This window comes from Sus scrofa, chromosome 13 (genome assembly GCF_054392235.1).
Source record: "Sus scrofa isolate SSC_HxYL_T2T_F1_AM1 chromosome 13, Sscrofa_HxYL_maternal_Yorkshire_Landrace_v2.0, whole genome shotgun sequence".
In the NCBI taxonomy this organism is placed as follows: Eukaryota; Metazoa; Chordata; class Mammalia; order Artiodactyla; family Suidae; genus Sus; species Sus scrofa.
In genome coordinates this window covers 115,699,080-115,711,946 of record NC_139395.1, presented here as the reverse complement: position 1 = coordinate 115,711,946, position 12,867 = coordinate 115,699,080, and the positions used below count along the sequence as shown (strand labels likewise).

General features: G+C 33.7%; 1 protein-coding gene across 10 annotated transcripts in view; it reads right to left on the bottom strand.

The window, feature by feature from the left end:
* The window catches only part of NMD3 (NMD3 ribosome export adaptor), a 71,500-nt gene that overhangs the window by 39,162 nt on the left and 19,471 nt on the right, over positions 1-12,867 (bottom strand). For 8 of the 10 annotated variants that reach the window (XR_014822598.1, XR_014822601.1, XR_014822599.1 and 5 more), the window contains exons 10-16: positions 12,546-12,663; positions 11,034-11,179; positions 5,410-5,522; positions 4,576-4,648; positions 3,187-3,293; positions 1,959-2,029; positions 1,431-1,541 (exon numbers count right to left, since the gene is read on the bottom strand). Coding sequence is in view for 6 of the 10 variants with exons in the window: in XM_084987487.1 (XP_084843613.1) it covers positions 1,431-1,541; positions 1,959-2,029; positions 3,187-3,293; positions 4,576-4,648; positions 5,410-5,522; positions 11,034-11,179; positions 12,546-12,663 (739 nt within the window). In the remaining 4 variants the exon portion in view is untranslated. Of the gene's footprint in view, positions 1-130; positions 1,542-1,958; positions 2,030-3,186; positions 3,294-4,575; positions 4,649-5,409; positions 5,523-11,033; positions 11,180-12,545; positions 12,664-12,867 lie in introns of those variants that run through there. The other 2 variants (XM_084987489.1, XM_084987488.1) reach the window with 1 other exon arrangement.

Genomic DNA, 12,867 nt, shown 5'->3' with positions numbered 1-12,867 from the left:
CTAAAAGTTAATGTGGGAAACTATTTTTCAGTGGGAAAATCATATGACAGGTACTTAACACTGATTATACTTTGGAAAACTGCATGGAATTTAAATATGACACTTATATAATCACTTCAAGGAGACAAAAAAGGGGGAGGACATTTTTATTTTCATACTTTTTAAAGTCTTGACATAGAAGGAGTAAACAGATCACAAATTAAAACTTGAAATATGCAAACAGAAAAGGAGCTACTTTATTGAAAGGATAGGCCTTTCTTTATAACTTCAGAATGAGAGAGTCTAATTTTTAAAAAAGGAAAGTGTTCTATTCAGCACATACTCAATTTCCTTATTTAATGATATATATTAAATTTATGAATTAGCTTACTTTTGGCATGCTTTGTAAGTCTGATTTTGCTTACAAAAATAAGATCTTAATACTTCATTTTCAGAACACTTCAAAATCCAAGCCAATGCTTTTCCAAGATGAGGAAGGCATTCCTCATTCAAATCTGATTCATGCGTGGTTTTATAAAGCATGAAGATTATTTTTTATTACTTCATCATTTATATGCTAGATTCTAATATTCTTTTTGATGGTGATGTGTTCAATGATAGAAACTTACATTGAAATAATTCCTTCTCAACTTGTAAACCACAATTTTAAAAGTAAAATCCTTGAAGTGATAAGACATTTTTATGACAAAGCAGCTACTGCACTAAGCTGGTAGCACAGTCCAAAACAACACAGATACAAATTGTTATTTTACCTTTAAATACTCTGTTTTTGCTATAAATCTACAAATATTTTAAATATACTTTCTTCTGCAAAAAAAAAAGATAATCCCCAGCTTATCAGCTTTTAAAGATGTAAATATTATGAATAAAAAAAGATTCGCTTTTCCACTAAATCGTCTACAGATAAACTGAACCCCAACTTTCCTGTCCCAAAGACATAAAATGATTTGAAGTGGATCAAAGTGCATAGCTAGTTCATATTAAAATTATTTTCTTTGTATGCTATCTTATTAAAGTAATCAATATAAAAAGAATGTAAATGCCTGTTTTATGCTTGAAGATTGTAATTCAATTCCTTGTAATTTAAGGAATTACAACTTATGGGCTTTTAAACCAGAGCTAAAGTACTACTAGTGAAACTACTAGTGTCTCATAAAAGAGAAAGCTGATAAAATTCCCTAAGTAAAATGGCCTAAATATCAATAATAATTACATTCTCCGTAATTTTTTATCTAAAACTTCAAAGCCATCACTCTTTTTCAGTACTTACAGTGAGCAACCAAAATAGTCATATTTTTTCAGGTTTAAAACTAAATTTCTCCTTTCTCAATATGAAGGCATAGACAGTAAGAGTTATTTTTTGTCCAGCATCCTGAGCCTATGGATGTGGAAACCATCCACAATATCTCATCATGTCATCATCAATTCACCTTCTTCACCAGTAGCATCTTGAGAAATATGAAGGTCTTCAAGCATCTCAGCCAGACTAATTCGAGGTGCTCCTTCATCATCTGTATCACTTTCTACAGGAATGGTTGGATCTATGAAAAAATATAAAGAGGAATTTCAAATAAATACAAATAGAAAATATGCAAATACCTGCCCCTACCATCACTACCATTACTTAACCATATTATATCTGGAGCTCTTAATATCATATCTAGAGCAGGCCTTTAAATATGCACTGAATGATTAAATTTGCATAAATGTATGAATAACTATCCAGTTGTATAGGGGTCAGCAAATTGAGAGATCATGCAAGGATACAAACGATATCAAATACAGTATAGTAAACAATTTCATAAGTTTTACTGTTCTACAAGTTTGGGGGAGGGGCAAATGTAAAGAATACAATAAAAGTCAGGTAAGGAATCAAAGTTTAAGATACAAAAATACTCACACTAGAGTAATATATCTATATAAAGAAGATGAAACTTAAATACTCTTCAGATACCAACCTCTGTAAATATTCACATTTTTTCTAATTGCTTCATCTTCTTCAAGATCTTCAAGGAAATCCTGGTATTGCCTACAGAAGGATAAAGAAACATTTAAATATTTCACCTTTACCAGGAAAGTACAACATTGGTTTTTTTCCATTTTTAGCACTATACAATAAATGTGCTCCAAGTATTAAAATCTTTAAAAAATAACTGAAAGTCAAATACGCATGTTAATTAAATATCTGACAAGATTTTTAAAAATCCTTTCAAAAAGAATAAAAAAAATACACACCTGACTATGAGGTGACATTAAATATAAGACAATGAGAAGACCCCTTCATAGTCTACCCTCCCCCTCGAGATATACCAAGGTGAAATACACATTAGAGATGAAATAGTCAAATGTGTACTTATAACATCTATTTAACATTATATACTTATGCATATTTACCTATTTTAAATTACACTATGAGATTATATTTTAGAAATATTGCCGTTTCCCACTCACATTTCATGACACAATCTTATTTAAACTCTTCTCTTTTTTTTGTCTTTTTGTCTTTTTTTTTAGGGCCGCACCCACGGCATATGGAGGGTCCCAGGCAAGGGGTCGAATCAGAGCTGTCGCTGCCGGCCTACACCAGAGCCACAGCAAAACAGAATCTGAGCTGCGTCTGTGACCTACACTACAGTTCATGGCAACGCCGGATCCTTAACCCACTGAGCGAGGCCAGGGATTGAACCCACAACCTCACGGTTCCTAGTCGGATTCGTTTCTGCTGTGCCATTACAGGAACTCCATAAACGCTTCACTTTTTAGACATTAGTGTTAACTGATGTCATCAAGGCCACTATTCCAATCATCAAATACACTTTTCTAGAACACAATATCTCCATTTCTCCTTAAGCTGTTTGAAAAATAGCATACCTGATATTAATGAGCTATTTTATACTAAGTCATAAGTACTTGTTTGCTATTTATGAGATCCACAAGGTAATTACTCATTATATTTTAACTTTTCAAATGATTCATCTACAAAAATACTGCAATATTCAGGTTATAACCCAGGAATAAAAACTAAATCTGTGCTAAATGTCATTATATCTGTGCATCCAATCCAAACAACATATTGAGTGCAAGGATCACTTTATGTGATGACTATTCTTTATGATAAAAACCATAAAGATTTATCATCAAGATTTCCTTTGAAGCAACCTAACAAAGTTTAAAGAAAAACGTGACCTTTCATTATCTGTATCCATGTTTTCTCTATCTCTTGCAAGTTCTTTCAGTTTCCAGTTTCTACGACGCTGACGTTTGGTACGGTCATAATTCTTCTTGATTAATACCTAAAAGTACGAGAAATATTTGCAAAGTTACAAAAAAATGGGAAGTAGGTTACAGGGCCTCAAAACTGCCACTGTTGTCACTGCTGTGGCTCTGGCTACAGATGTGGCATGGGTTCAATTGTTGGCCTGGAAATTTTTGCATGCAGCAGAAAAAAAAAAAAAAAGTTTATGGGTATACCAGGAAGACAATAACTAAGGACAGTGGGGAAAGGAGTAGGGAAGAAGCAGTGTCAAGAGAACTTTTAACAGTTTTATTAATGTACTTAATGTTTTATCAGAAGGCATTTTGCCATTTTTGTATAATTGTTAAAATTTACTAACAAATTTTCCAGTGACTAAAACGTAAAAATTTTAATACCAAAAATTTCATGTTTCTGGTGTCTTCTTTCCTTACACCAAAGTTCAGTTTTCAGCTACCACTCACATAAATCACTGTCACAGGCAGATACTTTTTCTATCTTTTATTCCAATAAGCTGTATGTATTTTTCACAACTGCATATACTAGAACAATTTAATAGTGTGGAATGAATGAAAATAATTTTACAATACAAAATCTTGTAAGATTGTTGTGATCCTCTCTTATGATTTTTTGAGAAATGAGTATTTAGACTTAAACCTAAATGCTTCTATTTCAAAAGTTATTAATTAATAAAAAAGCTGGGTGGTGGGCAAAGTCCTTCTTATATCATGACTTTATTTTTGCCCACAACTAAAGAGATCAAAGTTTATTTCAAAAGATTATTTAAACAATCAGGAGATAGAGTCTTTTACATTTCACATTCACTGTTGTTCGTGATGCTTATAAACTCACTTTAGAATTTAAAGTAATTTTTTTCAGAAGTAACATTCTTTCTCTAAGACTTGATACTGTGAAGATTATTTTCAGCAACAATTATATTTGAACCTGAATGATGGTTTTAACTCTTCAACGCCTTCTTAACAATGCATAAATTAAGCTCAGCCTTCAAGAATTAAACATGAATAAATTCTAAAGGTCATCATTTTTAGCTGCAAATTTATTTTTGCTCTATAGAGTATCAAGCATTTTGACAGAATGAAAATTTGATTACAAGAGCAAAAAACTCAATATCTTGGATTTTGCCCACCAAGAGTAATTATTTTAAATGAAAGTTTTGTTATTATACCTCAACTGCAATTTCAAAAGAAAGCTCTGAATTGATTTATTATTTTCAAAAGTGCAAACTCACGCATCTTAACCATACCAGTCACATCAATCCTCTTTAACACAAGAAAAAAAGGAGAAAAATTCTAAAGTCTTACAACATCTGGGATTCTATCTGACTTCATTTTGTTGACATGTTCATCATTTAAGTTACAGTTGGCCAAATCAAACCTGAAATGAAAACAATGAAACTCTTAATTACAAAAGCATTTACTCTTTCCACTTAACTATTTTATGGATGACCACCTAACAGTTTCTCCTAAGATAAAACATTTAATATGCTCTCCCACTTTAAAAGTTTTACAGTGTACTCTTTAGTGAACAGACTTCTACAGGTTCCAGTAAGGATAACAATGCATTCTTTCTCTGAGTTTCACATATCATCCACTATTGCCCACTTAACCATGTACTTATAAAAGTAAAACAGACTAATATATCAGTCTAACATTAGGATCCAGTTAAATGCTTCCATTTAGTTTTATAAACAACAAAAATCACCTCTCATTTTCTAGTAAAAAGAACTGAAACCCTAGGAGCAAAAGTAATGTTTAAGGTACGCTTATAAGCTCTGAATCAGAATGGACTATCCTATGACTGTAAAGACCCCTTACATATAGCTACCATATTGAAAAAGTGAAATATTTTAAAAATTGCATATGTATAATAAAAGCTACCTGCTCCCCAAAAAACTATAATCACAAAACTTCAGGGTTCAAGAACTCGAAATCTTGTAAAAAATGACTCTTGAAGATGATGGCCAAAACAAATTACTATGGGTTTCTGTCCAATCAAGTTTAATTTAGTTATCAATAGTAAAATGAGCTAATAACTCTTAAAAATTCTTTTTAGAATAAACAAGGTTAGTATTTTAGATAGCTTTGCTGGCTCCCAGAAAAAAATATGCAATTGAAATACTATAAAATAATACAAACCCCAATACCAGGTCTCCAGGATTTAGAAGATGTCCCAAATGAGTGCGACAAAAATACTGTTTATCTGTATTCATTTCAGATGTTTTCTGTACCCAGACTTCCCCGAGGGTATGCTTAATAGGAAAGAAAATGAACTGTTCAATAACCTAAGCATAACCTAAAAAGCATCTCACAGAAATGTTAAATAAAATATTGGCTTTGGTTGTCTAATTTTCATTTTAAAGACAGAATTGTTTTATTTTCCGTATCTCTGAAACACTACAAAATTAACATATTACAGAACTTTGAGTACAGAAAAAGACTCATAAGTAATTCACAAAATATTTTTGTTAAGATTTAATTCAAGGCTTTTATAAAACACTAATATTTGCACCTAAAAAGACATGTGTAGAATCTTTCAAAAAATGTTTTCATAGGGAGACAAGCAAAAAGAATAAAAGTAGAGAAATCTTAAATCCAGAAAAGACAGAATTAAGCAATTGCAAAGAAGTGAAAAGAAGAGGTAGAGATAGAGGAAGAAATTGAAATGACCAGGTCCTAGATTAAGGAAAAAACTGGGAAAAAAAGTGAATTACCAGAGAAAGACTAAATTCTAGCTAAATGTATTTTTGAAAATAAAGAAAATATAATATCTAGTTTTATATATGCCTGAGGGGAAGTGGTGGTGTTAAATGATGTTTTTGCTCTTAACATATTAAATTTATTGTAAATAAAAATATGAAAAGTACTTCTTCAATTTCCATTGATTTCCCCCAAGATACAATATTTCCTCAATAAAAGTGAGCATTGTTAGTATACAGTTTGAGGGGTCTCTAAATATTATTTCACAGTAGAAGAGATCAGACTTACATCCTTGAAGAAATACCTGATCTCAGATATGGGGATTTTGGAACACCTAAATGTTGTGGTGTTGTGCCAGAAGTTAAGGATGCTTTCAAAGACTAGGAAAGTCTGGAGTTCCGTCATGGCTCAGTGGTTAACGAATCCAACTAGGAACCATGAGGTTGCGGGTTCAGTCCCTGCCCTCACTCCAGTGGGTTAAGGATCCAGTGCTGCCATGAGCTGTGGTGTAGGTTGCAGACACGGGCTCGAATTCCATGTTGCTGGGGCTCTGGAGTAGGCCAGTGGCTATAGCTCCGATTAGACCCCTAGCCTGGGAACCTCCATATGCCGTGGGTGCAGCCCTAGAAAAGACGAAAAAAAAAAAAAAAAAAAAAAAAAAGACTAGGAAAGTCATGTCAAAAGGGCACAGGAATAGGCCTATTTCTATTAAGGAAATTGAGTCAATAATTAATAATCAGAAAGACAAACAGTGGAGTTCCTATCGTGGCGCAGTGGTTAACGAATCCGACTAGGAACCATGAGGTTGCAGGTTCGGTCCCTGCCCTTGCTCAGTGGGTTAACGATCCGGCGTTGCTGTGAGCTGTGGTGTAGGTCGCAGACGCGGCTCGGATCCCGCGTTGCTGTGGCTCTGGTGTAGGCCGGTGGCTACAGCTCTGATTAGACCCCTAGCCTGGGAACCTCCATATGCAGCGGGAGCGGCCCAAGAAATAGCAACAACAGCAGCAACAACAACAAAAGACAAAAAAAAAAAAAAAAAAAAAAAAAAAAAAGAAAGACAAACAGAAAGCACTAGGCCCAGATGGATTCACTGGTGAATTCCATGAAACATTTAAGGTAGTAATTACATTATTCTTCTACAATCTTTTCCAAAAAATAGAAGCAGAGAGGATACTTTCTAACTTATTTACAAGGCCAACATTACCTTAAAACCAAAACCAGAGAGAGATGTTATAAGGAAAGCAAACTAGAGACCGATTTCTCATGAACACAGATTCAAAATTCTCAACAAAGCATAAAAGAACTGTACACAATGACCAAGTAGGATTTAACCCATATACAGTCTGGTTCCACATTTGAAAATCAAATTGATGTCACCCATCAATCACGTCAATAGGCTAAAAAGGAGAAAAAAAAATAACATGATAGCAATAAAGAAAAAGGATCTGACAAAATCCAATACCCATTCGTGATAAAAATTCTCAGTAAACTAGAAATAAAGGAGACTTTCCTCCACTTAATAAGGAATATGTTTTAAAAACTTACAACTAACATAATACTTAATGGTGAGAAACTTGGAGCTTTCTCACTAAGAGCAGGTATAAGGCAAGACTGTCTCCTGTATCTCACTGGAAACAATAGCTAATGCAAAAGACAAGAAAAGGAACTGTATATAGATTGGGAAGGAAAATATAAAATTATCTTTGCAGATGACATGATCATCTATGTAGCAAATTCAAATAGACCAAAAAAAAAAAACCCTTCTGGAATATAGGTTACAGGATACAAGGTTACAAACAAAAGTCAGTTATTTTCCTACATACCAAATAAAAAAGTAGAATCTGAAACACTGTATTGACATTAGCACTCATTTACATCAGCACCCAAAAAACTGAAATACTTAGATATAAATCTAACAAAATATGTATAATACCTGTATGAGAAAAATTAAAATTCTTGTGAATAAAATCAAGGAACTAAAACAGAGAGACTGTCCATGTTCATGTATAAAAAACTCAATACTGTTAAAATTTAAGTTCTGCCCACTTAACAATAGATTTATGCTATGCTTATTAAATTCCCAAGTTAAAGCCACAGAGGTGTAATATACAGCATAAAGAATATGCTCAATAACACTGCAGTAACTGTGTAAGGGGACAGATGGTTATTAGATTTATCATGGTGATCATTTTATAATACAAGCAAATCACTTGGTAGTACACCTGAAAACAACATACTATTGTATATCATCTATGTTTAAATTTAAAAAAAAATCCCCACAAGTTATTTTGTGGATAGTAACAACTGATTTTAAAGTCGTACAGAGAGGCAAAAGATCCAGAACAGGCAACACAATTTTGAAGGAGAACAAAGTTGTGGGACTAACACTACCCAACTTCAAGACCTACTACAATGCTACAGCAGTAAAGACACTGTGGTATTGACAGATGAATAAACAAACAGATCAATGAACAAAATGAAGAGCCTACAAATACACCCACATAGACACAGTCGAATGATCTTTGACAAAGGAACAAATGCAATACAACGGAGCAAAGGCAGTGTTTTTTAATTAATGGTGCTGGAACAACTGGATACTGGCATGCAAGAAAAAAAAATCTAGACACAAACCTCATACCCTTCAAGAAAATTTATTCAAAACGGATAGACCTAAATGTAGAACACACAACTCCAAAACTTCTAAAAGATAACAAAGGAGAAAAATCTAGCTGACCTTGGGTTTGGCAATAACTTTTTAGATACAACAACAAAGGCAAGATTCATGAAAGAACAGTTGATAAATTGGACTTCATTAAACTTAGAAACTTCAGATCTGCGAAAGATACTATCAAGAGAATAAGACGATAAACCAGACTGAGAGAAAATCTTTGCAAAAAACACATCTGACAAAGAACTATTATCCAAATATACAAACAACTCTTAAATCTCAAAAATAAGCAAACAAATAGCCTGATGTTTTAAAAATGGGCCAAAGACCTTAACAGATACCTCACCAAAGAATCTGCATACAGGGAGTTCCCATTGTGGCACAGCAGAAACAAATCCCACTAGTATTCATGAGGATGTTGGTTTGATCCCTGGCCTCGCTCAGTGGGTTAAGGATCCGGTGTTGCCATGAGCTGTGGTGTAAGTTGCAGACATGGCTTGGGTCTGGGGCTGCTGTGACTACAACATAGGCAGACAGCTGCAGCTTCAATTAGACCCCTAAATTGGGAACTCCCATATGCCACAGGCACGGCCCTAAAGAGCAAAAAAATAAATAAATAAAAGAATTTGCATATAGATGGCAAATAAGCATATGGAAAAATACCCCACATCAATGTGTCACAGGGAACTATAAATTAAAATGAAAATGAGATACTACTACACACATACTAGAATAGTCTAAATCCTAAACACTCAAAAATCCAAATCCTGACAACAGCAAATGTTGCTAAAAATGTGGGGCTATAGGAATTCTCATATACTGCTGGTGGGAATGTGAAATAAATACCACCATTCTGGAAGACAGTTTAGTGGTTTCTTACAAAATTGAATACACTCTTACCAAACAACCCAATAAACATGCTCCTTGGTATTTACCCAAAGAAGCTAAAAACTTATGTACACTCAAAAACATGCAAAATGATTAAATATCTTTAAGCAACTTTATTCATAATTGCCAAAATTTGGAAGCAACCATGATGTACTTCAGTAGATAAATGAGTAAACTGCAGTGCATCAAGACAGTAAAATATTATTTGGTACAAAAAAGAAAAAAAGAGCTATTAAGCCATGAGGACATGGAGGAATCTTAAATGCACATTACTAAATAAAAACAGCCAATCTGAAAAGACTATATGAATCCAACTGTATGACATTCTGGAAAACACAAAACTATAGACATAGTACATTAAAAAATAAATAAATAAATCAGTGATTGTGAGGAGTTAGGAGGGAGGAAAGGTGAATAGGTAGAGCAGGGGATTTTAAGGGCAATGAAAATATCCTGCATGATACTATAATGATGGATACATGTCACAATATATTCGTCCAAATTCACAGAAAGCAGAATGCCAAGAGTGAATCATAATGTAAAATATGGACTTTGAGTGGTTATAATGTATCAGTGTAGATATATCAATTGTATCAAATGTACTACTCTGGTGGGAGAAGGGAATGATAATAAAGGAGGCTATGCATGTGTGGAGGCAAAGGGTATTCAGGAAATATTTCACCTTTTCTTAATTTTGCTGTGAACCTAAAACTGCTCTAGAAAAAAAGTCATTAAAAAAATTTTTTTTTAAAGACACAGAAACTATTCTGAAGGGGCTCCTACTGACTACATTTGAGGCAATCTGAGTGGACGGAGGAAGGCACGCAGGCAGGGGGGCCAGTAATAACAGGAAAAAAAATCATAAATTACAATGGAGAGAGATCTTGCTGTAAGTAAACAGGGGAACACTACTTGTCTCTTGATATATCGTAAAGAGTACATAGTATCACCTCTGAAATGTTCTGCCAAAAAAAAAAAAAAAACATGTAGCCTAAATTTAAGACTTTAGATCCACTTTCCAGTTTAAAGAAAATACAAGAGATTAAGAAGCAAGTTAAATGACATTGTGAGGAAACAATAAGACAGATCCACAAGATAAATACCCTAGTTGCCTTAGAAATTGGTATCATAAAAAAATTTAGAAAAAAAGGAGGGGAGGAAGGGAGGGCTATTGCTAAATATTTAAGAGGTATAATAATATTCATAGTCACTGTACAGTCCCTAGCTAGATACTGCTTTGAACAAAACTTTGGGACAAATAAGGAAATCTGGCAAACTATCTCCATTATTAAAGAGAAAAAACTAACTTAACAGATACTATAAGTTTAACAGTTTTCACCACAATGACCACATGCAAAATACGAACACGGAATGCATTTTTAACCTAATGTGGCGTTAGCTTTATTTGGAACCTATTTTGGAACTGTCCACAAATTTAGAAAAAACAAAGATACAAAAAAAGAGAGACTAAGACAGTAAATTGGGAGGTGGGGGGAGGTGAACTTACCTTTTTTGATATCATTCCTGCACCTGCACTGCGTTTTAGATCTCGGACTATGCTGCATTCCATAACAATGAACTCCTCAAGCTGTTTGGGGTGGCATAAACTATTGAAAGGGTGAGTCCAGAAAGTGTTCCCATCAATATCTGCGACTAAAAATAAACACAGAACATTCAAGTAAAAAGAACTCAAGTATTTAAAAAGTCATCAATGTGTTAAGTAGAAAGAGGTTGGCATATATGAACTGGGAAACATCAGATCAACAGGAACCACAGTGGCATATCACACTCTAAAGGATACCATTTATTTCTATAAATCAGCCCCAAACTTCCCAGAGCACAAGAGAAATACCAAGTGTCAAACATATCTTAAGTAACTACTATCATAAGAATGCCTTAGTACCTTTAAAAAAGCTTAATCCCACTTAAAAGCTTAGTACCTTTAAAATAAGACCAGATCCAATCAGTTATACAATTGTTTCATGTGCTGGTATTTTATTTCTGACACATCAGTCATCCTGGGTGCTTAGTTTATAGGAAATAAATTTCTAACTGATAGATGTTCATCTCAATATTGCAAGCAAACCTTTGACTGATGAATTCTAACTGACAAAGATAATAAATGACTTTGAAGAAAACAGCAAAATAAATTTAACATTTTCTAACAGAAAACATATTACAGTAAACATATGAAAAAGATCAAGCAGGAATGCAACCAAGTACTAAAGATACCTATTAGTACGAGGTCTTCTTTGAAATATAGCTTTTAAAAAGAGAATTTAAAAACTAGGTACAAAAATGATAAAACTAGTTAAAATTCATATTTAAACTAAATGTTCTACCAGACTACAAAAAGTTGCTATACACTAAAATTTTGTAATGAACTTAATTCATCATAAAAACTAAAAGAGGTAAATAAGTCAATTTCAATAAAAATAAATGGAATAAAACCAACAAAATTTTTAAAATTCACAGAAATATTTCCATAAATAAAAAATATAAGGGTAATTTAACAAACGCTTTAAAAATTTCAGTGTTTTAAAACACTGTTAACAGTAAAAATTTTAACTAGTTTAAAACCACATTACTGAGAAAGCCTGACAAAATTAACAAATTATTACTGCTTGCTGGACAGAACTAGCAAGGTAAATGGTTTCTAAAACTTACCTTGTGGAGTTCCCGTCGTGGCGCAGTAGTTAACGAATCCGACTAGGAACCATGAGGTTGCGGGTTCGGTCCCTGCCCTTGCTCAGTGGGTTGACGATCTGGCGTTGCTGTGAGCTGTGGTGTAGGTTGCAGACACGGCTCGGATCCCGCGTTGCTGTGGCTCTGGCATAGGCCGGTGGCTACAGCTCCGATTCGACCCCTAGCCTGGGAATCTCCATATGCCGCGGGAGCGGCCCAAGAAATAGCAACAACAACAACAACAACAACAACAACAAAGACAAAAAAAGACAAAAAAAGACAAAAAAAAAGTATGCAAAAAAAAAAATAAATAAATAAATAAAATAAAACTTACCTTGTAGGGTATTTGGATCTATGAGATGGATGACGCTGGTTACTCGAATACATACACAAATCTGGTTCATGTTTCCCAGGCTTTGTGCCAGTTTTGGAGACAGACAAACAACGTTATCCTAAGCATAAAAAAAACCTAGCATTTAGTGTGAAGGAAATCCTAAATAACAGTCTCCAAAAAAAACTGATTAATGCAAACCTGATCCAAGTACATTTGCCCAAACCAAAAAAAATTTTTTTATTTCTATGTATCAACAAAGGGCCTAAAGGAGTTCCCATGGTGGTGCAGCAGAAACGAATATGACTAGTAACCATGAGATTTT